The sequence below is a fragment of the Dendronephthya gigantea genome, unplaced genomic scaffold (assembly GCF_004324835.1).
Source record: "Dendronephthya gigantea isolate DGI-Jeju-01 unplaced genomic scaffold, DenGig_1.0 000013F, whole genome shotgun sequence".
Classification (NCBI taxonomy): Eukaryota; Metazoa; Cnidaria; class Anthozoa; order Malacalcyonacea; family Nephtheidae; genus Dendronephthya; species Dendronephthya gigantea.
The window spans coordinates 370,834-398,451 of NW_021163023.1; the positions used below are offsets into that span (position 1 = coordinate 370,834).

The window sequence follows — 27,618 nt, forward strand, 5'->3', positions numbered from 1 at the left end:
GCACAAGGTACTCAATTTGTCTTTTTCCCAGCTATATTTTCAGCTTTAAATGCACATACAACCATTTTTTCGTATAATTGTTGATTTAATTATAATTTATTACCAGTGCATGTTGACTATTAAGTGATAATGCAGATACAACCATACTACACTACTTCTATATACGCATGTTCGTATATCTGACTGTAATTTATAGTTATTGTATTTGATGTCACTACATTGCTAATGACTAACTTATTCTTATCTCTTATAAAATTCACAAACTGGTCATTCACTGATCATCTACTAATTATATAATTATTCAACTGCTTCGTAAGATTCACCAGGTGCAGGGCTGCAATAAAATATAACGAATGCACTTTAACTTCGATATTCTGTTTCTATTACTATGAGAAAATGTATTATAAGATTTTGCAAGTTTACTGAAAGCCAAATGAACTGAAGCATTGAATGTATTTACGTTTACCAACTGTCAACAGTTGCGAGTTTTGGCACCTGAGAAAGTCTGGGGCTGCAGGGGCAGAATTTTAGAAAAGAACAGAGTCTTTTTACCACAGCAATTACACGCGGAGGAAGCCTGATCGTATTGGTAGGTACACACGATTTACAGATCCACAAGGGACTTGTTTTTAATGATATGATCATGGCTACAGTACCATTTTAACATTACTTCATATTTGATTATGGGATGAAATGGTAAAAGTATGACGCTCTATTGCAGCAAAGGGTCGCCGGGCGTCCTCGCTTGTCTCTGAAAGCGCTTGACCTTCGCTGTTCCTGTGGTCCGGCGTCCCACAGTTGGCATATCCCGTACATAAGGCGTAAATTACATAATTTTAAACAGAAACAAGACACCAACTTGGTGTTAACCTTAGGTCGTTGTAGCGCTGCAGGGTCAATAAAGACAACAAATCGGGTGGCATATATCTTATGTCTGAGAATACACATTCAAATCGTCAAAATAAATGGTAAACAAACGGTAGGATGTGACGTTACAGAGGCGATCATGCATTAGTGGTAAAAAACGCAATAAATGCCATGCAATGGTGAAGATATTTTGTTTGTGAATATCGCAGTTCCACGCGGTCAAATATATTCTCTGGCATGTAACCTTGGCTTCGTTTCTTCACTCAGATTTAATCACAGGATTTTAAAATAAACTTATATTCATATGAAGTATATAAGGTTAGTACATACCTCAGAAACAACCATAAAGCTCAATTCCCATACACAAGTAGGTATCCCAAGACTCTGGATGTATACGAATATAACGAGCAGTGATTGGTGGAGACAGAACATTCTTCACAATGGTATTCCAGTCACTATTCCCATCAAATATCTAGACAAAGTTGAAAATTAAATACTGATGTATTTTCTTGAAAATCATAAAAACCTACCGAAATTCGTTTAGAAAAAAATACAACCATTTAGTATATGACGGAACCGTTCACCATGCAGGCTTCCTATGATAGTATTGTACATTCAGTGACAAAGAAACAACAGACATATACTTTTACATAAACGGTGCAGTATGTGAAAACAAGGAGGAATTTCGTTTTAAACTTAAGCCGGTTTTTCACTAGGCGATACTTTTCGATCAAACAAATTTTTCGCTCGATTTTCTTTTCGATTGTGACTGATCAATTGTGACTCCCCCACGGTCGATTTAAACGCCTAACTCAAATGCATCTTGGTAAAAGTAAAAATCGAGATTTCAGTTCCCTTATTGATATCATTAATAAGGGTGCTGCCTTGCTCGCTCGCTCCAGGCTTGCTTGCTTTGGCAGCAAAAAGAGTGTTAACTGGCTGCTAATAGTGTTCAGAAGATTAAGAACAGCTGCAGCTAAAGGCAAAAGATCCACCATTACAAGACGTTTTGTAAATATTTTCTCCATATTTAAATTTGCCCGCGTTACCAAAGCGATGTCCCGGGTAAATGTCCCGGTGATATGTCCCGGTGATATGAGCCAATTTTATGAACCAATAACTAATTGTTAGCTGATACTATCGAGAATAAATCATTGATTTACTTGTATGAGGGAATTCATGACACTATTTTTTAACCGTGGCATGTCCACCGCTTAAGGTGACTCGATACTGTTTCTCGAGATTGCACATTTTAAACTGGGATATCAAGCATCCAAATATTTGGCTATAGGGATAAAAGTTAATAAACTTTGCAGGAAACATATCTAGAGCAGAAATCTATTCAGAAATTGTGCCTGTCACCCGTTACCATGGCTACAAAGACGTTTCAAAATATCTCCTTTGTGTTTATATCGCAAACGCGTTCGGTGATCCCCCATATAACGTTTACGCTATAGATACTTTATCTATGAAAAAGTTTTTAAAAAGTTCTGTCATGGGAAAGTTTTTTAATAAGCTAAAATAACGTTTTGTAAAAAGAAAAATTTCGATAAACTTTATTGAGCCACCAGAAACCTCAACCTCGTACCCAGGGTCTATTATCTGTGCTCACTATGGGGGAAGAAAAGACCCTGGGTACGAGGTTACCTCTAGATGAACCGGCCCCAGACTTTACGAACTGTACGCTATGTAGTGCAATTCTCACCTTATCTTTGTAAGATTCGAATGTTGTTCCATTCAAACTATGCGTCACAGAATAGGTCTTCACCCAACAAAAATGAAAAAAATTTTGTAAATTATAATATTGAATATAATAATATCCTCCCTGAGTGGCAATCCCGGAGACAACTTCCTTCTTGCCAAGATCAACCTGTATCCACTGGTTCCTATCGTTTACTCCTGCTATCCACCCTGCTATCCATTTTTTTCCCCATTCTCCAACGTTGTACAATCGTCCACTCGCTGCTGAGGTCAATGTGTTCCAATAACTCGAAGAAGTCAATTGCGAATCTTTAACTTTATTCTTATCTTCCACGCCAAGTGTCTTTTCACCAGTTTTGCAAGGAATTGCTTTCACTAGAGAGTAGTTTAAATTTAATAACATGCTTATTCACCTCCTAAATATACAACATAAAAGTCATACGACTAGTTCTAGAGGTAAGGGTCTTAATTTTGAGTGGAATTACACACACTTCAAATTCAAGCTAGGATTAGTTGATGGAATAATGAGTCAATTATAAGTCCTCCGGCAGAAATCGAACCTACGCTTTTGCAATGCTGGTGCAATGCTCTTGCCACTTTACCTGCATCGAGTGAAGTGAAAAAAATCATAATTGATTTACCCTCATTAGACTAGTTATATATCAGACAAGCGCTAGATATACATGACTAGCTTCAAAGAAATTAATAACTACTGTTAATGAGCTAATATAACCACTGTTTGTGCCAAATGAGCTTTGTACAACCGCTTAGTTTAGTACTAAACATTTATATTTCTTACTATTTCTTGCGGAAACAATCATAGTCCCGTAGATACCTTCCAGTACGGGCCAAACAAGTGCAATCCATTGCCCTCCCTATTTAGAATATGTTATCATATATCATGGGGTCCTGATATACAGACTTTTTTACCTTCTGTACCGCGTTCAAAATTGTAACCGATTTTATCCAAAAAGCAACTAATCATGTAAAAGAAAACGCTGTCCCTATTGATGATGCGCATACGGCTAAATTAATAAGTCTCTTATGATTACAGCAAGCAGCAGTTTGTAGATTTGAATTGCGTGACAAGAAGTGCCCAATAGTCTTGCAACGATAACGACCCTCACCCACCCGGGTACGGCAGTCACGAGGTTGTTGTTCGCTTGCGATCCTATAAAAATTATGTAAGTAACAGTGTTGACGGTTAGTTCGCGCGAGATCCTGACCGTGTCCAGGTCAGGATTCAATTGGTGCATTATCAGATCAACAAGGTACATCAGCAGATATCCCACAATAGCAGACTAGCATGCGCTCTTCAGCTTCGTATTGTATATTCGTCTCAAGAACGTCTACTGCTAGTCCAGAAAACCTTGTTATATATTTGTCGAAAATTTTGACACTTTCTTCTCAGTGTATTTTATAAAAACGCAATTAAGAAGAAAATATTTAAACTTACAATTACTGTTAGCAAACTTCTGCCTGCACTGCTTTAATCCTACCTCTTTGACAACCATAAAGTTCCACTCTCAAAGAAATGTGAATGTTCCATGTCTTTGGGTGTATGCGGATATAATGAGCTGTTACAGCTGGTGATAAGACATTTGTCACAACAGAATTTTCGTCCGTATTTCCATCGAACACCTGAAAGGAAAAACAGAATGGTCGCTGTATTTTCACTATTTCATAATTTTATTTTACTTGCATGGGTGTCTTTATATTAAATTCTAAAGGATTGGTTTAAATTTCAAAGCAGTAGCAAAAGCAAAGCGCAGTTGCCCCCACATGCCTCAGTAAACAGACAACAAATGGGGAAGCCGCCCTCTCTGCCCCATGGCTCAGGCGCCCCTGGCTAAAAGCGTCTATCGTTCGATTTAAGACGGGCAGAAACTCACTACTTTATGAAAATTTTTTCATATTTTCATATTCCCTTTAACAGGTTCCCCAATAATGTCATTTCAGCAACCAACCATTATAAACTAGAAATACATTGCATGCAAAGTCCCCTCGTCTGAAGCAATCAACTTATATTTCCATCACTGAAATTCTATAATACTCGTTTCTGCTAAAGTAAAATCCTATATCTTGGTACAATTATAAAGTCGACTCTCGAGCTATCAAATTCGACTATAATCATAATTGTGTTACGAATGGCTTTAAATACTACAATTTTTAGAGAAATTTCAATTACTTTTTAAACAAATTCACCTTTAAAAATAAATACTTTCCAAATCAAAATCATTTCAACGAAATTGACGAATAAATTCAAAGAGGTGTCATACATTTGTTGATAAATCCACCTGTTAAACTTACAAAACACTTGTATGCTTTAAAATACAAAATCTACCCATTTACCTGTTCAAAAACACTTTAAAAATGCTTCAAAATCGTAGATTTTTTACCATCCCTTTGAATGAAAATTTTTCTATCGAAAGGCAACTTTTACTTTATATTTTAATCAATTTTACGTATATTTTTAAGACTATCAAAATGAAAAATATTATTTAAAAAAAGTTTTATAATTCAAAGTATGAGTTATGCTGACGTGAACCCAAATTTTAATTTAGCCAATCGCACGTTTGTAAACGTTTGCTGTTACCAGTTTTGACTCGTCTTATACCCACGCATGCGCATAACTTACAAAAACGCCCAACGTCCATGACATAATCGCGGACAACTTTCATTTCGCATTTGCATTCCCGGGCGTAATTAAAATCTCTGTGTGGAAATAGTACCCCCGCCCGGTGCTTCGCACCGGCTCGGGGATTATATACTTGCAATATAATGGTTATTTGTTGAAATGACAGCACTGGGGAAATGGGAATCTGTTAAAATTAATATAAAAATCCTAAATTACGAAATCCTGGCATTATGATAATTAATGTCCTGAATTTCAGGTAGTGACTCTGTATAGAAAAAAGGCCTTCCTTTGTATGTCAGGAAATTTCATCAGATTGGTGAAACACAGTGAGTGTTACAATTAGGTCAAAAAAACAGGACATTGGCTGCGACTGGATCACATTTTATGATCAGAAAAAATATTTATTTCCCTCTGGAAACTGTCTGCTAAAAGATAGTTAAAAGTGGACAGCAATCTGATTGAATAATAGCTGTACTGGATTAAAAAATTACTTGACGGTTTACGTGTTTGGATGGCTTGACCCTAACACGCGGGAATGTTGCGAGAGTGAAGAAAAGCTCACGGAGAAAAATCTTGACTTTTTGTTACAATGTAATAATATGATTATTATTTCTTTAGCTTCTCACCTTCTGAGTTGCATTAATTTTGTATGAAGTGAGGTTTTCTTTATCCACACCGTAAGAGATCGAATAAGTTTTCACCCAACAACCATCACCAGAACCTTGAGTGGCAATCGCTGTAACAAGTTCCTTTTTGTCAAGATCGACTTGGAGCCATTGGTTCTGATCATTATTTGCGGGACGCCAAGAGTTTGCACCATTTAATCTTCCTTTTGATGTAGAAGATCCATTTTTTTCAGTTGATGATGACACCTGAGAATTCTTTATTCTTCCATCCTCTACTCCAAGTGGAACTTCACTGGTGTTGCAAGAACCTTGATTGTTGTAAGGAATGCAAAAAAGTAAGCGTGTAAGATCTAAGAGCTTCACTTAGATAATTGCGTACATTGGTCACTTGAAGAGGCCAAGCAAATTAATGTTACATACTAACTCATGCCACAATGGAGAAAGGGAACTGGGATCAGATGTGAGTAAAAAAATAGAATCAGGATAAATCATGCAATGTGTGAAAGCAGAGCTACAAGAAGAATATTTTTTCCAAATGTTATGTCGTTAAATGGATCGTTAAAAGTATCGCTAATACACCAAAGTTCACTGCCGTAATTGTAATGCAGAATAATTTAATGCTAATAACTTAATACTACATCATTTTGCTCCCCGGCCGTTCCAACCAAAAATCCTCAATATCCAGTGTTATATATTGCCTTGATGCTCGACTGTACGCAGGCATTTGCTCGGTGTTAATGCATTGAAATTCTAGCCACATGATTATGATCTCAAATGGTAATAATTCAGGCCACCCGACCCTTCACCCACAATCCAACGCTATGTTATTTTGGGACATTCATGTTAAAGGTAAACGAAGGACTGGAAACAAGTCACACATGCTCAATGTTAAGTATAGTTTACCTGTGTAGCAACCAATAACTTCGATTCTCAACGATATTTGATTAAACCAAGACACTGGGTGTATGCGAATATAACGCGCATTTATTGCTGGATATAAGAGATTTGTCACGACAGAATTCTTGTCATAATTTCCAGCGAATACCTTTATAAATTATAAGTGATTGATAAAATTGATCGTTTACATTATGAACTAATTTTGATTTAGGAAAATCATCACAGACATAAATAAAGAAATATATCACAGCCGACAATTTCGCGAAATATAATATAACATATCCGAAAATAAACTTCTTGAAAACACACAGTTTTTATCAAAGACAAAAAAATTTGGTGATATTTCGAGCATATTACCTCAATTCTGTGCGTTGTTTTTTTAACAACTTAGTTTTTTTAGAACACGTTTTGTGACTGTGGTGATTTATTTGAGTTTTCATTTTTATTTGGATTCGAAAGCAATTTTGAGGGACATTGCGTAACAATTGTGTATCAGTTTCCTTTTGTTAAAGGCCTGAGGCAGTCATTGGCTCTGACTGTTTGTACGATATTATTATAATAATGGGATTATTATCTCTATGGTTGCTCACCTTCTGAGTTGCATTAATTTTGTATGAAGTGAGGTTTTCTTTATGCACACCGTAAGACAAGGAATAAGTCTCCACCCAAGAAGCATTACCAGAACCTTGAGTAGCAATCGCTGTAACAAACTCCTTTTTGCCAAGATTGACTTGGAGCCATTGATTCTGATCATTATTTGTGGGACGCCAAGAGTCTGCACCGTTTAATCTTCCTTTTGATGGAGAAAATCCATTTTTATCAGTTGATGATGACATCTGAAAATTCTTTATTCTTCCATCCTCTATTCCAAGTGGAACCTCACTGATGTTGCAAAAACCTTGTTGTAAGTAGCCCAAAAAAGTAAGATACGTACATCTAAGAGAATCCTAAAGTAATTTCCCCCCAATCTTCCAACAAATAGTACATGTATAAAGGAAGAAAAATTTAAATTCTAATTTACAGTAAAGTGGAAAACAAATGTGTTTCCCTGTAGAAATAATAGAGTTACTTAACAATTTCCAGTGCTGACGTCATATGAAATGAAATAAATGATAATTCAGTTTTGTCGAGGATTTGGTTTTTGATTGGTTGATTTTTATGCTCAGATCAACTGGATATTATCATGAAAGATAATAATTAACGCCACCCGACTCTTCCACAATCCAACGCTTTGTTGAAGTTAATTTAGGATGTGCATGTTGAAGGTAAACGAGGGACTAGAAACAAGTTAGATATGCTCAATATTAAGTATTATTTACCTGTGTAGCAACCAATAACTTCGATTCTCAAGGATATGTGACTAAACCAAGACACTGGGTGTATGCGAATATAACGCGCATTTATTGCTGGATATAAGAGATTTGTCACGACAGAACTTTTGTCATAATTTCCAGCGAATACCTTTATAAATAATAATAGATTGATAAAATTCAACTTTTGCACTATAGACTACTTTTGATTTAAGAAAAAAATAAATATATATCACCACAGATAAACAGAGCGCACTAAAATTAGTAAGACACATTCGGGGGGGTGGGGTGATTTAAATGAATTTTCAATCCTAGACCAAAAAGTAGTCTCATCACAGCCCTAGAGTCAGTAATACGAAATTAATTTAGAGGGAACTTGAGGGAGAAGGATTGTGTGTCAGGTTCCTTTCGCAAGAAAAACCTGCCATTGGCTCTAACTGCTTGCACAAGAATAATTTAATAATTGGATTATTATCTCTTTTGCTGCTCACCTTCTGAGTTGCATTAATTTTGTATGAAGTGAGGTTTTCTTTATCCACACCGTAAGAGATCGAATAAGTCTTCACCCAACTATTACCAAAACCTTGAGTGGCAATCGCTGTAACAAGTTCCTTTTTGCCAAGATCGACTTGGAGCCATTGGTTCTGATCATTACTTGCGGGACGCCAAGAGTCTGCGCCGTTTAGTCTTCCTTTTGATGCAGAAAATCCAGTTTGTTCAGTTGATGATATCATCTGATACTTCTTTATCCTTCCATCCTCTACCCCAAGTGGAGCCTCACTGGTGTTGCAGGAACCTTGTTGTAGGAAATGCAAAAAAGCAAGGTAAGTGCAACATAAAATCTAACAGAATCACCTCATCAATAATTGGGTACATTCGTTCTGGATTTTGTAAATTGCACTATAACTCTACTGCATTATTGTGCCCCCCTCCCCCCCCCCCTTATGCAATCCTTGCGTTAACGAACAGCCAAAAATGAAACAAAATTTTAAACACTTTTGCTGTGAGAACAAGAAATAAAGTGGTCGACGTCTAATATAAAAAATCTTTGCATGCATATGCTAAAAAAAAAATTAAGGATGTAAAAAAAAGAAAGATTTAAGATGATCTTATAATTTTACGAAGTTCGTCGATGTTTGTGTTATGAAAATGTTATCTTATTTGAGAACTGCGCTCTTATTTATGTCTTCAAATCCTTTTTTGTCGTAATTTTCAGTGTAGGTGGCGCTGAAAAAATCTCTACCTCATCGCAAAAAACTTTAAAAATATTACTAATTCAGTATGTGATGTGAGAGTTATACTTTCATTGTCACTATACTGAGCCTATATATAGTGCTCATTCTCAAATTCATTACCAATTCACGAATAATTTAACTGTTTCTTATTTCAAACTGTGTTTTATCGGGAAATCGAAACACTGGAAAACAATTAGCAAAAACACCCGGTGAAACACTCGCTTTCTATAGTGATATATTACTTCAAAACATACCTGTCGATGAGACTATTCTTGTCCCGGTCAGTGTAGGCTGAGCTATAAAGAAGATATTTCATTCACATAAATTATATGACTTTAGTATAAATTTCGAGGTGGTTTTCCTGCATTCAGAAATGGTAGTCACTGGTCAGTAACTATAGTTTTTTCTTTTTTTTTTCTCGAATAAATCTTTATGAATTGTTAACTATTTTTTGTGTTTGAAAAATCATCATGTTTGTTCTAGCCTTGCCCGCTAGTCCAATTTCGGCAAAATATTCAAACACTACTCGTACTATTAATCCCTAATTGTACTCGTCATTCCATGATTATTTATTTATTATTAGCAAATTTCGAACTTTTAGGGCGTAATTTACAATCACCAGGGTGTTTTCTATAAATGTTATATTATAATATAATCTTATCACGTTGTTAAAATGGGGATGTGATATTCATTTCCCGTCGTATTAAGCTGACCTGCGCTGTTTTAGCAGTGCCTACCGATCTTTTGTTTTTATATTTATAAGTTTTCTCCGGCTAAGAGCACGAGCAAAACACTCCTTTAGCTCTAGTAAACGCTTAGCAGAGTCTTTCTCAGTGCATGATTGAATGGCTCGCGTGTACGCAGGCATTTGCTCGGTGTTAGAAGGATATGGCAATAAAATATTTCTGTTTTGTCGACAAGAAAACTTTTTCTAAAATTTGTTTATCTTCCTTACTTCGCAAGGTATTGCATGGTGATCGAAAACATCGTCTATTGAGGTATATCCGCCATTTTGTTTTATAATGAGATCTAATTACGTGAGGTCAGGGTTGACAATAAAGTTAACAAAAGTCTGTAAACGAATATTGTAAATAATCATGACGTTCTTTTAAAAGAGACAAAGATAATTTTTATTGCCGTATCCCTTCAATCATAATCACTCTCTGTCGTCTCTTGAAAACAGCTTACGAAAGTTATTTGTCAAGATTCATTTGAGAAAGCAACTATGAACAACTCTAGCTTGTTCCTCACCGGGATATCCAAACACTCGTAAACATTTAACAAAAACACTCGCGCTATTGTTTTCTCGTGTTTCGTTATCTCAAAGAAACAATCGCTTTCGTAGTTGATATATTACTTCTAAACCTACCTGATGTCGATGAAACCATTCTTGTTCCGCCCGGGGTAGGCCGTGCGCATGCTATAAAAGAAGATATTTCATTCACGTTATTCAACTAGTATAAAAATAATAACTTCAGTATATCATTAGGAAGATACACTTTCATCGATCATCACTGCACGTGGTCAATGCGTTTGTATTCTTTATTCTTACTGGATGCAGTTGAATGATTTCTTGTTGTATCTCTCGGTGTTGAATGTGGTACTATAAAAAATCATATTTCGGTTGCCGAGAGTTAATAAAATGTTAAAAAGATACATCTTTATTACTCGACTTTGTCTAATAGCATATATTCTTCTTACTGGTTTTAGTAGAAACATCATTTGTTGTCATTCTTGATGTAGATATTGCTATAAAATGATCATATTTCATACATCATGTAAATATGAAAGTATTACTCTCAGCACATATTTTCTGAAGTTTATACTTTAATCAACACTAGTTCATATTTTTTTGTTTATTTTCGTCTTACTTGATGTTGCCACTCTTGATGTAGATGCTGCTATATAAAAAGATCATATTTCATTCATATGTAAATAGGTAGGTATTACTTTACGTACATATTTTCTAAGGCTTACACTTTAATGGACACTAGTTAATATTTTTTGTTTATTTTCATCTTACTTGATGTTGCCACTCTTGATGTAGATGGTGCTATAAAATTTAAATTGTTTAAAAAGATTGTAATTATCAGTTGTAATTATGGATATGATTTTGCTCCATCGTAATTATCGCTACTCTGGTTTAAGTAAAGTAATGAAAGTATTCGGCTACTATTCGCCACACAAAGATTAACTTTCACGACCCAACGTTTCGACACTCCGGTCCATAGTGCCTTCATAATCTTTGTGTGGTGATTACTTTCATTATTTTAGTAAAACCTGGTTGCCGTGAACTCTTTAACTTCAATGATTGTGCTCATCGATTGATTTGAAATAAAATGATTGTTTATATAAGGTTTCCAACACTTTGGGTTTAGCATTGTCCCATCAAAATATCCGCGGTTTTAATTCCAAATCTCCGAGTGAAGCTAAGTACCCTCGCACGAGCACCTGCTGGTGGATTATCTGAAATCTGCACTTTCATCGACACATGGCCAACTGAATGTTTTTCTGTTCAATTTCATCTTACTTGTTGTCGTATCCTTGTCTGTTGTCGCTTCAAAAAAATTATTTCATTCGCTAATACTAGAAATACATGCATGCAAAATCGCCTCGCCTGAAGTAATAAACCTATATTTCCATTAGTGAAATTCTATAATACTCGTTTCTGCTGAATGATCGAAGTCGTATAAGTAAAATCCTATATCAAGTACAAATAGTCGACTCTCGAGCTATCACATTCAACTATAATCGTAATTCATTAATTGTGCTACGAATAGTTTTAAATACTACAACGTTTGTTGATAAATCTACAAGTTAAACTTACGAAATACTTGCATGCTCTAAAATACAAAATCTACCTATTTACCTGTTCAAAAACACTCGTAGATTTTTCACCATGTATTTGAATCAAAGTTTTTCTATCCGAAAGCATCATTTACTTTACATTTTAATCAATTTTCCGAATGAATTTTTCCGTATGTTTTCAAAACCATCCAAATGAAAAATATTTTTAAAAAAGTTTTATAATTCAAAATATCAGTTATGCTGATGCGAACCAAAATTTTAATTTAGCCAATCGCACGCTTGCAAACGTTTGATGGTTACCAGTTTTAACTCTTTTTAAACTCACGCATGTGCATAACTTACAAAAACGCCCAACGTCCATGACATAATGGCGGACAACTTTCATTTCTCCTTCGTACCTTCTCCGACTGATACTCGCAATACTGGTGCAGATCCGCGGCCGGCAGCGGTCTGGAACCCACAAATTTTTTGACATGCGTACTAACCATCCTCTTATTTCGTGGGCAAGCTTCGGTTTGAACTCATTTTACAAACAAGCGAAAAAAATCGCATAATCCCTCATAAATATTAAACATCCATCAGTATTTTCATGAAAGATGGCTACTAACCAGGTGAGTGAACAATTTCTCTTGTTGTACTGCGAGAATTAAGTCACTTAGACTTTGAAAACTTAACATTTTGTTGTTGACAAGTCGAGATTTAGTATATCGACTGGTTTTAATGAGGATTCCAACTAGTTATTCTGTAATTGCACGTGTATGTTATTATAGTTTAACTACCTTATATATTACGGATAAAAGACTGTACCTGCTTAAACAGTCTTAATGCCAAAATAAATAAACAAATAAGGTTCTGTTCAGAGTGCCAACTCGAACAAACCATTGGGTTTCAGATCAAACCATTGGGTTTCAGATCAGTTTCAAAAGTACCCCCTTGAAATTTATGCTACTGTACTATAATAAACAGTCTAATGGACTGTTTCCACCCTGCAGGTACCAGCCTTGCAGGAGATGGAGATTGAAACTGTTCAGAGTAACAACTCATCATCACTTACTGATGAAATTCGCACACTGGTCGCTGATCAAGTTACTAGCACAATTCAAAGCACTTTACCAATGCTTTTGAAAGAAGCATTGACAGCTGTTGCCCAACCTCAGTCTACAAATTCGATAGAAGAGTTACCCAAGGAAAGTGTAAACGATACCCCACAGCTCAACAGTCGTCTTGCCAAATATTATAATGAGGCTAAGGAAACCGAGTTGTCTGAAGAAGTTACAACCTTCTTGACCACAGCTTTCACCAAGCGTCTTTCTAAAGAAGTTTGGTCCGATCTTATGCAAAAGTATCCCCCAATAAAAGGGATGGATCAAGTGCTTGTTGCCCCTACAATGGAAACAGGCACTAGAGAATATATCAAACAAAAGTTTGGTTACCACAAAACCAAGGAGGTTTTCACATCAGATGATGGCCTCGTAGAGAAGCAAGCCCCCTTCCTGGCTGTTGCACGACCTATTGCAGCAGCATTAGATTGCCTGGAAGAGCCTCCAAATCTTGATGAGAGTGACGAGGGCATTGGTCCTGACCCGGATGAAATAAAAGCATACCTCGAAGATGCCCTGGTCTTACTGGGTAATGCAAACTTTCGATTAGATGCATGGCGCCAAAAGCGTTTTGGAGAATTTCTTACTGATGTTGGTAAGCGAATTCTAAAAGATGATATCCCAACGGATAAACATCTCTTCCCTGATAAATTTCATCAAGTAGTCCAAAGTGAGCATGACCATTCGAAGACAAATTCCAAAGTTATTGCAGCTCCCTCCAAGCCACAATACCAGAAGGACCGACCCAGGCAGCCCTTTCGTGCCACCTCAACCCCCAGTACCAGCGGTTCACGTCCTTGGGGGAAACGTAAATGGTCCTACAAATCCTCGGGTCACCCAAAACCAGATTTTAGTCGCTCATCATCAAACAGACCCTCCTTCAATAAGCGACCAAGAAATTCCAAGGAGCCCAACACCCAAAACAACAGCTGACTATATGATCCCTCAACTCAACAAAATTACCTTGCAAGAGAACCAGACAGCGGGTCGAATAAAACATTTTATGAAAAACTGGAAAATGATAACTTCAGACCAGTCGGTCCTAGAGACAGTGAAGGGATATCGAATTCCCCTGACATCGAAACCTTATCAATGGCGCAAACGAGTAACCAAGGCCAGATCCTTGGAACAACAAGCATTGCTATCACAAGCCATAGAGGAACTTGTTTCAAAAGGAGCAGTGCATCAAGTTGTAGAACAGGAGGAACAGTTTCTGTCTACACTATTCATAATACAGCAGGCGAACAAGAATCGCCCAGTTTTCAACCTGAAGACACTAAACAATTATGTCCACACAGAAAAGTTCAAACTAGAAAGTTTGGACCTAGTAAAAACAATATTGCAACCAAACGACTATCTCATGAAACTGGACCTGAAGGACGCATATTACTCTGTCCCAATGACAGAAGAACACAAGAAGTACCTTCGGTTTCAATTCCAAGGTATAACATACGAATACCAGTGTCTGCCCTTCGGTCTCTCATCAGCACCACGAGCATTCACCAAACTTGTCAAGCCAGTCATTGCCCTCCTGAGAAGATCTGGTATACGAGTAGTGATTTATTTGGACGACCTACTGATCCTTCACCAGGATCGAAAAGAGCTACAAACAATTTTCAAGATTGTTACCAACCTTCTCACCAACCTTGGGTTTATCATAAAACTCGAGAAATGCTCACCCTCACCCACACAAGTAATCATCTTTCTGGGTGCACAACTGGATTCAACCAACCTGACCATAGCAGTTCCTCTGGAGAAACTTTGTCACATACAATCAGAGTGCAAAGAGATCCAGACCAGGCAGGGGTGCTCCATGCTGGAGCTGTCGGCCTTATTGGGTCGGATGAATCAGACAGCCCGAATTGGGCTCTGGGAAGCACCATTGCACTATCGAGCCCTTCAAAGGATGTTCATTGCAGCTCTACACAAGAGAGGCCACTTCACAAGGTCGAAGACGTACTTCATTCCCCTGACAACGGAAGCATCCTACGAACTCAAATGGTGGTCTTCAGAGAAGCTGCATCAAATCAACGGGATGGCTTTGAACCCCCCAGCAATCGATATGATAATATCGACCGACGCATCCAAGAAAGGCTGGGGAGCCAGTTCTCTGGGCCAAAGGACGGGTGGTCAGTGGCAGAAGGACGAAGCCAGAGCACACATCAACTTGTTGGAGCTGAAGGCAGCTTACCTAGCCATTCAAGCGTTTGTGAAAGACAGCACGCGTCCACGCCACATTCAAGTGCTTATGGACAACTCCACTGCAGTTTCGTACATGAACAAGCGAGGAGGGACACATTCACCAACCTTGGCATCTCTGGCATTAGAGATATGGAACTTCTGCATTTCCCAGCAGATATGGATTACAGCGAGACATGTTCCAGGAGTGACCAACGACGAAGCAGACTTTGCGTCGAGGAATTTCAACAACCGAACAGAATGGACTTTGGAGAAGAGAGTGTTCCAGATGATCACCAAAAGGTTCTACACACCACAGGTGGATCTATTTGCATCTCGCATCAACCACCAGCTTCCTCGCTATGTGGCAAGATACCCCGACCCAGGGTCAATGGCAACGGATGCTTTTATTCAATACTGGGGGCAGTGGACTGTGTTCATACATGCTCCGATAGTGCTCCTGCCACGGATCCTTCAGAAACTGCGCCAGGATCATGCAACAGGATTGATGATAGCCCCAACATGGCCAGGGCAGCCCTGGTTTCCGACTCTCCTGGAGTTGCTGGTAGATTTTCCAGCGCAATTACCGATAGCAGAAGGAACGATTTTCTTACCGTTCGAGCAGCAAGCAATCCATCCAATGTGGAAAACTCTTCGACTAGCTGTATGGCCGTTTCATATCTGCAAACAACAGGCCTTTCACCAGAGGTGTGCAAAATTCTGTTGGCTTCCTGGAGGACAAGCACTCAGAAGCGATATGAAGGACCCTGGAAGCTATGGGCTAGCTGGTGTATGCAGAGGAATAAATGTCCCTTTTCAGCCCCTGTAACTGATGTCTTGGAATTTCTATCCACTCAATTTAGTGAACGTAATCTCGCTTACAGAACAGTAGGTGTGTACAAAGCTTGTATCTCACAGATGCATGACCCAGTTGATTGCTTGCAGCTTGGCAGCTTACCCCTGGTATCCCGCTTTATGAAAGGAATCTTCCAACTTCGACCAGCAACCCCTCGAGTTTGCACGACTTGGAAAGTCGGTCCAGTGCTGCAATATTTTTCATCCTTAGAACCATTGGAAGGACTTTCTCAGAAACTTTTGACGTTGAAGCTAACCACTCTACTAGCCTTGACTTCAGCCGCAAGGGCTCATGAAATTGCAGCCCTTCACTGTGATTATCTTTCAAAGAAAGCTAGCAGCTATGAGTTCATTATTCCCCCCCACGTGAAGAATTCAAGGCCCTATCATCCCTCTAGGAAGATATTCCTGGGACGTTACCAACAGGATTGCACCATTTGTGTTGTGAAGTGTTTGGAACATTATCTTCAACGTACCAGTAACCATAGAAAGCATAAGGAACTCCTACTTTTATATGTCAGTCCATACAAACCAGTGGGAAGCCAGACCATTTCAAGATGGATATGCACCCTAATTCGATTAGCAGGAGTGGATGTGTGCTTTACAGGACATTCGACCAGAGCAGCATCAACTTCGGAAGCTGTCGACAGTGGAGTGCCCGTAGAAGTCGTCTTGGAGGCTGCGGACTCACTGGTCCTCAGCACAAACTTTTGAGAAACATTATCACAAACGAGTAGATAAATCTACATTTGCTCACAAGGTACTTGATGCTATTAACGATTAAGATACTATGTTTAATTAATTAAAATCTTACAATTTAGTTAAGATATATTGAAACTGTCGACATTGGTAGCATAGGTTATATGCACTGTACCTGTAATTCACATTGTTTTAGTTATGAAAAGTATTTTGTTCTTGATGAAGTGCTTAATAGTGATGACATGATTCACATAGCTATCTTTGTATATCTGCATCAGTATTGCGAGTATCAGTCGGAGAAGGTACGAAGGAGAAATAAAATTTCCCCGGAGGGTACTTACCTGAAGGGGAGATGTAGTTCTCCGAGGACCTTCGAAGACTGATAGGAGCAATACTGGTACCCCTACCATGGTGGCTTTGTCTAGTCCACCCCTCCCAGCTACGTGAATCATAAACAAACCTCAGCAGTCAACTCAATAAGAGGATGGTTAGTACGCATGTCAAAAAATTTGTGGGTTCCAGACCGCTGCCGGCCGCGGATCTGCACCAGTATTGCTCCTATCAGTCTTCGAAGGTCCTCGGAGAACTACATCTCCCCTTCAGGTAAGTACCCTCCGGGGAAATTTTATTTCGCATTTGCATTCCCGGGCGTAATTAAAATCTCCGGGCGGAATTAGTACCCTCGCCCGGTGCATCGCACCGGCTCGGGGATAACTATAAAACTGTGACCTTCATACAAAGATAATGTTTACAGCTAAATATTCAGTGCATGTTATTCAAGTTGACTCGTTCAAAAGAGATGTAAAACTGTTATCTCACCTTGACTATTTACCCACCGTTTAGGGCCTGTTTTCCACTTCAACCGTATCGTAACGTAACGTAGAGTAGCTAATTCTTTGTTTCCGAAGTATTCGACCAGAACTAATGACTTTAAAACAATGAGATACGCTACGTTTTGCTACGATACGGTTGAAGTGGAAAACGGCCTTAAGCTAAACGGGCTTGATACACAGGCCCAATGGTTTAATTCATACTTTGGTCATCATTTTAAACTTACGTGATGTGGACGAGACCATTTTTATTGTCGCTTTTGGTGTTGATGGTTCTGTAGAGAAGATATTCATCTGCATGTATGACATGTATAACTTTTAATTGCACAACATATGACTCCCATATTTCTTCGTTATTCATGCCGTACAGTTTTAGGAAGAAACCTTTTTCAAATTCAAGCCTGATTGTTTAACTATGTTTACCATCATGACATCATTAACAATAAACCATCTATACTATGTTCTAAATGTTCTGTAGCCGTGTCATTATCACAATTTTTCATATTGCGTTGACCCAAAGTTACAGCTGGTATACATGTCGTACCTGTTGCTTGGCGCCGAGTCACCTGGGGCTTTGGGCTGGTTTCAACGCGATCTGCTGGCTTCTAAAAAAGGGGAAAATATGAACCTAACGAAGGGTTAAGGGTGCTTCCTAATTAAAAACTTTTTTTGTTGTGGCAATCTTCAATGAAAATATAGGTTAGTTGCAAAATATCATTTGGACAGCCTCATAACCCAGGCGTTTTAATAGTAAAATATGTAACGTTCAAATCAGTTATTTCTTTAGAGGTCAGCTGAAAAAAAGCGAGCGCGCGGGGGTGCTTGGGATAGTCTTGTTAACCAAAACTATACGAATGTGCGCATATTAGTCAATCTTCACCGTAGAACGAGAACGGACGAATATATGCAAGTGTGCTAATGTTGTTCTTGAAATTTTGAAAAGCTGATTGGTTTGCATATTATTCTAAACATGTATACGAAACGACGAAGGCGACGAACGAATGAACGACAAAAGTCGCTCTTCTGTACTGAACGACAAGAGTCGCTCTACTTAAGGTCTGTTCATACGACCATTGTTGGCTCGTCATTAACCTTGATAAAAAAGGCTAATATGTCGATAAAAAAGGCTAATATGTCGATGAATGAAAAAAAACCTGGTTACACCCATTTACAAGTCTGATGATAGGTTAAAATGCGAAAACTATCGCCGTATATCAATGCTACCTATCGCCAGTAAAATACTCGAGAGAAGCGTCTTTAATCAAATTTGCAAATTCACTTTTCTCAAAACATCAACATGGTTTTCGGCCCAAACACTCAACTCTTACCACCCTGACTCAGATGAGCGATACTCTTTATGAAAGTATGGCCAATGGTCTATTTGCGGGGTTGTTTTTCGGATATTCGTAAAGCCTTCGACTCACTTGATCATAATATTTTGCTTCATAAATTAGAAGACCAATTTGGAATATCGGGCACTGAGTTCGGATGGTTGAGTCTTAGTTAACTAAAAGGGAACAAGTCTGACATTCTGTATTGTCTAATGTCATCCGTCAAAAAGGATTGTTTCTGGGGTTCCGCTGGGATCTATTTTAGAAAATCTTCTACAAAAGCGCAATAATTTTCATCGCTTCAACAAAAGCATAATAAACTTTCACCGCTTCTATATACAAAAGCGTAAAAACTTTCACCGCTTTCATGAAAGCGTAATAATAATAACTTTCAATTGCTTCAACAAAGAATAAATCAACGTCAGATGCCACTAAAGGGTGCATATATGACTTGAAAGCGTCATGCATAACTTCATTGGCATTGCAAATTTTTCAAAGACGTTAAAATGTTGTAATCCGGGCGTAGAGTCAACCCGTGGACCATAAGCTTCCATTTGCTTTGAATAATTAATTTTGTAAACGTTGGCTATATAGCCTCACTTAAAAGCGGCAAAGTAGGAACTAGGAAGTATAGAAATTCTACACTGTTGTCTATAGTCGTATACAAAGGAAATTAAATGCTGCGATAGAGAGCTATTAAATCTGGCAGTATACTTCCTGATCTATAAAATAGATATATTTTGGGTAGGAATGCACATGGAGAGACCCACTCCGACAGCACGACTTGTATCCCACCGGCCCTGAACACGAGGATCCCGTCGTAGAATATAAGGTTTTCCGCGCTACACGGGAAGGGAAGCCAAGTGTGAATCTCCAGTAAATCGGTATACAGGTGAATGAGAGGTGAAGGGGAAACGCGAGTAACCCTGACCAAAGCGAGATAAATTTAAAAAACTGAACTTGGGTGGCGGATCTTATTCCCGTGTCTAAAGGTTCACTGCATTGTCATCAACTGTAAGCAATGGACGACTTGCGCTTTGGACTAACTTCTTACCTCGGCGATAAAAAGGGTATTTTCTGAATTTAGTAAAACTTTTTAACTATATACATATTTAAAAGAATTCTAAATAAAACTTGACCAAAATTAACTATTCTAATCACCATGCATTTTCAAATGGACTGTTTAAACTCTTTTCGAAAGTCATAATGATTGTTGTTCTTCCTAATTTTTATAGAAGAGGAGTACTTCACACGTAAAGTAAAAATCTAAAAAACTTTAAAAAACCTCAGCAATCTTAACATTTAGTCCAAAATCGTCTACTACTTCAAGTTCTTTTCTATAAAAAGGTGATCTAGATCCCCTTACACTCACATGTAAATACCGATCTTAGAATTTCGAAAGAGATTCTGGTTCTCAACCAAGCTATGACAACTGCATAACGTTCATGATCTCTTTCTGCCAATTTCTGCGCCAGCTGAGTATAAGAAACTTGTGGCATTCAGACCCCATTCCGCCATTGGTTCCGAAAAGAAGTGGGGTAAAAGAGCCAATTTCAACATCTAAAACTCTCTGTTGGTATTTTCTCTTCTTATTTTAAGTAAAACTGTCAATTTTGGCTGCGAATTGTCGTAAATTACAGAAAATAGAGCCAAGCGAAGTTGTCGAATTTTGTATACCTTTGTATTGCGGCCGGAAGTGTGTAACCAAATTAATTACACATTTCCGCACGTAATACAAAAGTATACAAAATTTGCCAATTCGCGTGGCTATATTTTCCGTATTTTAGAAAATTTCACAGCCAAACTTTGCATTTGCACTATTTTAGGTAAGATCTTTCTAGCTGTGATGAATTATTTCCTTCTAATTCTTCGATCAATAATTAGTCTAAAGTGCAAGTCGTGCATACCCATACCCATGCATGATATATTTTACGCAACTTCTGTCACATTACAGCCGCTATACGACTAATTTGAATTTCAAGTGTCAGGTTTTTTTTATTCATCCTGTATATGGGAACATGCAATAGACATGCACGTAAAAATCTCACTTCCTGTCAACAGGTTTTGATGTCAGTTTGTCAACAAGTTGTAGCAATGCAGTTGTTTTGTCAAGTTGTAGCAAATTTGTTGGAACAACTTGCAACAGAACTAACATGGCTGAACTATACACGGCTTCTAGAAGTCATCAAGCTTGACGAAAGTCTGCTGCAGATTTGTAGCAACTTGACAACAAGATACAACAAAAGCCGTGCGAAATCTTGCGACAAGCTTGTTCCAACAACCTGGAACCCAGCATGATAGCGCTCAGTGTGTTCTAATTACTACATTTGTTTGTGTGCACCAATGTTTTTGTTGGCGTTGTGTTTACTTGGCCTTCAATCCTTGGCAAAAATTAAAACGTGTGTACATTTCATACAGTTTAGAACAGAGTGTTTCAGAATAACTGCAAACGCCAAAAGTATTGTAATTTCATCACATTATTTTGTGATTTGAGCAATGTGCGTGAACATAATAGAAAGGAATTTTCTACAGAAATTAATCAGTAGCATTAAATTTAACTAGACTTCGTGTTGTTATTTTTAAATCCCAGGAGCATAATAAGATCCACAGCCACAGGAGTTGAAGTGTAAATCAGCAGTAGCTGGCAAATCAATTATTTGCTGCAGTTTGCAGTCACTCTGTCTGAATTCCCTGCATGTGTATACAACTTAGTTATTCGGCTTATTCCAAAAGGTTCAGAAACTACCATTACAAATCATCAATCATCGTCACCCTGTTTACATGCATGGTAGTACTTATAAATATACACGATATAACAGCATAAAAATATGACCAAAATATGCATGTTGAATATGGCTTAAAGTATACAAACGAATATGATAATAAAACTTGTTTTAGCCAATAGAAAGTATATATGAAGGATTGTGACCGTACTTTCGTTCAGTTAACGACGCTACTCGTTCGCTCTCGTTCTACGGTGCAGGTTATAAACTATGCTGTGTACTCGAATGATGCTAAATGACAAAGCACGCATATTCTGCGTTCTCGTTTGTACGCATATTCCATGAACTCGATCAAAACTAAATTAGTGCGCCTATATTTTCTGTACTCGAGCTAGTTATTAGATTTCAAAATTTAATGATATAATTATTATGTTGCTAAAATTCCGCCCTTAAAGATAGCCCTCGTTTTAAATTAACCTGCGATGTTTTTGCAGTGCATGACAATCTTCAGCTTTTATTTATAAACATTCTCCGCTAAAAGCAGCTGCTTTAGCTCGAGTAAACGCTTAGAACAGGCTTGTATCATTTTAAACAGGCGAGAAGTGACTGCATGTAGATTGCTAATCCATACTGAAGTCTAGTGCAGGTGAGAAAAAAGTGCTCTAAAAATATAATGTTGATCAAAAAATAATGCCGTGAAATTTATTAAGAAAATGATCATCTCTTGATGCCTGGGTTCCTAACACATTATTAGTACAACCTCACCCTGCTGTAACGATGACACAGCACACCTGTGCAATTACATGCATTTTAGTTATGTTACCACTGATATATAACATTTATGTGTTGCAACAGTTTAAGAAAATATGAAGTAACACAGTCATTAGAACTGAAACTGCCGAATATATATATTCATCAATTTGCAAATAAAACAAATATTTTATTTTTCTAGTTTTAATCAGAACAAAACTTTACGGATATAAAGTCAAAAATTAGGTCACATTTTATACAATTGCATCGCTCGTACATTAATATACAAATTACCCGCTTTTCTAACAACGTCCTTCGTATAACAATAAATTTCTCGGATAAATCATGCATATAGGCGTATCCATGCATTGCCTTTGAGTAGGATATAGCTACTACAACAGTATGCTTATATAGCAGTAGCAAATATAGTTTTCTTACCTTTTCAACTTTGTGTAAATGGTTGAATTCTGGGTTATACATGCTTTCATCAGCGTAAGATATCTCTCGAAGTGTCTTGCTGTTGATCTCACAAAGACCTTTCCCGGGTCCAGAGGTTTTAAAATTGACTGAAGCACACGATTCATCTCTAACGCAATATGTATAACACTCAGATTCGGTATCTGCATGTTTTGTATCAATTACATGATTCGCTAAATATTTTTTTTGATGTTTTCGAAAAACAGCCTGATGAATGATTTGACATTCGCCTGGCAGGAGTATTTTTGAGATTAAAATGAACGCACAAATGCTCATCAAGCCAGCCATCTTGAAAGTGAGGTATATGTTTTGACACGCAGTTTAAATTCACTAAATTGCTTGTTTATCAATTATGTATAGTTTTGTTTTGGCAAAGTAAATATCTTAATTAATATAGACGCAAAATTGACCTGCTTTCAGTTTCGATTGTCACAACATCTGAAATTCAGTGAAATGAGTTAATTTGCCACTAGACTCTATGTCTCCAGATGAAGGCATTTAATCAAGTTTCCCGTTTAATTTATTCAGCCTAGATATAAATATTTCGTATTTCAAAAGAACTATATATACATATAAATACTATGAAAGCATATAATTCCCTCGCTAAGTGTCGCAGAATTCACTTTATTCGTTCAACGAATTTGTCTGCACACGCAGATTCACAACTAACACGTTGGTTTTTCAATTTATATTTTACAACGATCTTAACAACGCTATACTCAACAATCAATACTCAATACTAACTAGTTCGCCCATTACTTATTGTCCTGGTTCGGAAACCGCACTCTGACGCATTTACTTTATCACATACTGCACTGCACAGGAACAACATAACTATAATACTCAGATAACTATATTTCCAATTTCCTCTTATTTTCTTTTCTTTTTTTTGCGAAGCCTCTTATTAAATCTATTTATTATTTAACCAAGTGTTCAGTTTACTAACATACAACTCCATAAATAAACACTATATGAATAATTTTATAAGTCAATATATTGTTCAACACGTAATCATGATACATTACACACATGAAACGTACATAGACTTTAACAACACTAAGAGTGCATGATTTCATGTAATCTAATGCAAAAAAATTCATTTCAATTTTTCTCGCAAAATTACTGTAATACTTATTTTTCTTCAAAACACATGTTTGCTTGGCGAACCTTTTTCAAGAGTTGATATTTATAATTGATTTGCGCGGCTAAGGATAAAGCGGCGACTAAAAGGGCCACTCAGCGTTGCGAAGTGCGCTTATTTCTTATACAGAAATATGCAAAAACTGGCGTAACACTAATAATAATTGTGCTCCACATTTGCATTCAAAAGTTCCGATTCAAGTGGTCCTTCTAAAACCTGATACACACTGATGCACTTCTCACACACACATGTCAATCGTAAAAATAAAATGTTTCTAGTTTGCGGGAGATATTTTGCTATTCGTGTCGTAAAATGTCTGAATTTGGTACCCTGAGACGACAAGTCAGTGGTCATGGCCAGAAATGCAGGCCAATATGGCCGCCAAGCAGGCGTGACTCTGCGCTAATCATTGAACTCAAATTACTCAATCAATGAAATTTGCTTTTTAATGTAAAGTTAGGATTGTAGATGGTAGATTGTACAGTTCTAGAACCAAAGCGCTAGCTTGGAGAAACCATATTCTAAAGCACTCAAATTACGTTTCCCGCGATATTGCCATTATTGAATTTTATTTTTAGTTGCTCATGCGAAGCGTTTCAACTGCGGTGTATGTATTATTATGTATAATGCGCTTCCTTCTATTTATGTATTTGTAAATCGATCTTAATAAGATAAACACTGGGCAATATAATTGGTTAAAATTTACCAGTGTATATTATATGCCTGGTCTAGCGCCTTGGCCATGAAGGAACCTTACTTACGTGATGCTTTTATGGCTTTTAATTGCTCCAGCTTAATTGAGCGAAAACTTAACAGAAGTGGACTCCTAAGTGGACGTATCACTAGACAGTCAAATTACATTCATGTCCCAAAATTTAGAACTGCCATGGGCCAAAAGTAGTTTGTGTATAGAGCATCAGTTATATGGAACTCTATCTCGTATGAACTAAAATTAAGCCGCCCTCCAGCCTCCAGGATTTTTAAACGTTGTTTGAAGGATGTTTTATACTACAGAATTTTTTTGAAGAAAATTGACTTGTTTTAGCCTAGCTTTGAATGTATAATTATACACTCATTTGTATTTGATCGATATAAATTTTATCTAATTTTTCAAAAATATCTTGTAAATTAGTTGTGTACAGCCGTCAGGATAACTATAATAAAGTTCTCACTGTATGGATGGATTTATGTTTGTATGTAAACAGATCATATCAAACTCACTCAGGACAAAAGATCAATCGCATTGCACGGGCTCTCGCTTCAGGCTGAGACGCAATAAAAATTTATCGAAGTTTTGTAGTTTTCGCTTCATACACTTGTACCAATAACTTGTGACCGAGATACCTGCGGAATTCGAAAATATATCATATTTGTAATGTTTTACAAGGGATTTAAACAAAATTTACCTTAATTTGAAGTCGGACTTATGGGGTTGAAATTTCATGTTTGTTTACAAAATCAGCCAAAAAATTGAACCGAAGTCAGTTAAGAGCGGAAATATCAAGCTTCTGGAAAGTTTATGCTTCCGCTCTCATTTTGGTATCAAAATCTTAGTAAGTATTGATGAATTCCCGCTTCGGACTAATATGGTCGAGATATTGTAATTTAAGCATTATGCTTCATATTTTCGTACTGTTTACATGCATGTTTGATCAGTGCTGCGGTAGCGGCCGGCGATGATTGTGAATCAAGTGTATCTGTTACAGTCCCGTCAATTTCCTGTATACGATATAGCTCAAGTAAATGAGTATAAAAATTACACTAACAGAATAATGAATCAAAGTTTTATTGCCCATCAGTTTGCTTGGACTTATTCCTATAATAATTTTATTTCATATATTCTTGCACTATAGCTTGGTGATATACACTCTAGAAAATGAAAATAAACGAGACGATGGGGAAAGCATGAAGTCTTTCGCGATCAACCTCAGTTATCTCAAGTTCATAGATATTATTGTCTTTTCTCTGTTTTTTAACCGGTTTAAACGTTTAGGGCAGGGCGTGTTTAGGCTGACGCACATTTCGTTTGGGTTTTTCTGTCTTTCAGCCCATTTTGTTCACATGCACTTCCAAATGTCCAATTTAATATGGCGAGGGTTTGAAGCATTAAGTATCGAACTTTAATTTCACTTAAGAGATATCTATAGCTACCTAAACACCACAGCTAAAGCGAGAGCTTTAATCTCAGTCGGGGTTTTTTAATTTTTGCAGACTTATTTTCCCACGCAGCCAATCTAAATCTTGGTCGCACGTGACATATTTGTGAGCATCTTATTGGCGTTGAGCGGCTAATTCAACTTCCTGCTTCGTAATGCACACTTCAACGTCTCATTCAACTTCTAGCTTCTTTGTGCTTAAGCTTAACATGCTTCTCGACCAATGATATAATATTATTAATAATATTTTTTAGAACACAAAGTTTTCAAAAATAACCGGGTGCCACTCAAACTTTGACCCAGGGAAGATGGGAGAACATAATGTTCAAACTAAGCCACCAAGATTTTAAGTGGGCAGCAGTGTTGGGACACTAAAGTTGTAATTTACAATGTTTTAGATTTCTATGCTAATAGCTATTTTCAAAAATTCATTTTTATTACAATATTGGTAAAATTATTGCATTAAATTGTAAATATGTATTGCTTCTAATTAAAGGTGCCATTTGTTTCAATCGCTCTGAAATTATCAGTAGCGTGGCCATTTTTTCCCACTATGCTAATATTTTGGTGTTCATTGATTGAGAAAACAATGAATTTCTAAAGAAATGAATAATTAGAATAACTCGAAATACATAGCAGGACAAAATCATTAGGCTGTCATGGCTACGGCGCCTACGAGCTGAAAATTATCTGTCCGTTGTTCGGTGTAACTTGGTTGAAACTTTAATATTCTATCACGGATTCCCTTTAATAATTGTTAGCTCCAAAACGGTAATTTTATTGCTTTTCAAGTATTTTTACAACGCCAACGGTTAAAGAATTACTATAAACTTGATAGTTCTACTTTATATCTAGCCGTCGTACAACTGGCCCCAGGCCCAGGTAATGAGTTACAGCATTATAAAATACTTGACTAACCTGCAAACTATACTCATTGTAAAACTTTTAAACAACATAACGTGTCATGAGAGCATAAACTTGTGACCATTGACAACACGAATATAATTTATTACAACACAACGATAACACAGGCTATATTCACTTTACCTCAAATTGCTCCAAGGAGTGGGCTTTTTTTGCTTTCAAATAATTTCGGTCCAGCAGTTTCTCTGTCTTTGAAACATAATCAAACTAACAGAGAATGTTGTGTTAGAGTTATCCTGCATAATCTAGTTTTCGCGGCATCATTGGTATTGAATGAACTATGTTGAAATTTGACCACAGCAGGAGGCCATCTTTAAATCGTACGATTTCTCAGGAGATGACGTCACAAATTCACCTGATTACTTCATGTTG

At 37.2% G+C, this 27,618-nt stretch overlaps 1 protein-coding gene across 3 annotated transcripts; it reads right to left on the bottom strand.

Annotated features, from left to right (window-relative positions):
- Positions 1–202: 202 nt before the first annotated feature.
- LOC114519442 (neuropilin-1-like) lies at positions 203–27,540 on the bottom strand. 3 transcript variants are annotated; one of them, XM_028539568.1, is made up of 18 exons: positions 27,370–27,540; positions 18,289–18,349; positions 17,972–18,019; positions 11,298–11,327; positions 11,146–11,175; positions 10,976–11,023; positions 10,827–10,877; positions 10,644–10,694; positions 9,529–9,570; positions 8,531–8,835; positions 8,049–8,190; positions 7,320–7,627; positions 6,736–6,877; positions 5,833–6,140; positions 4,068–4,209; positions 2,573–2,943; positions 1,198–1,339; positions 203–334 (listed from the first exon to the last, which is right to left on the bottom strand). In XM_028539568.1, the coding sequence occupies exons 3-17, from the start codon at positions 17,988–17,990 to the stop codon at positions 1,199–1,201; spliced, it is 2,130 nt and encodes a 709-aa protein (XP_028395369.1). In that variant the 5' UTR covers positions 17,991–18,019; positions 18,289–18,349; positions 27,370–27,540; the 3' UTR covers positions 203–334; position 1,198. The 3 variants fall into 3 exon arrangements, with proteins under 3 accessions (XP_028395369.1, XP_028395368.1, XP_028395370.1); XM_028539567.1 differs by lacking the exon at positions 27,370–27,540 and adding an exon at positions 22,987–23,114; XM_028539569.1 differs by lacking the exons at positions 17,972–18,019; positions 18,289–18,349; positions 27,370–27,540 and having other exon boundaries at positions 11,146–11,172; positions 11,252–11,327.
- Between the last annotated feature and the right edge of the window lie 78 nt (positions 27,541–27,618).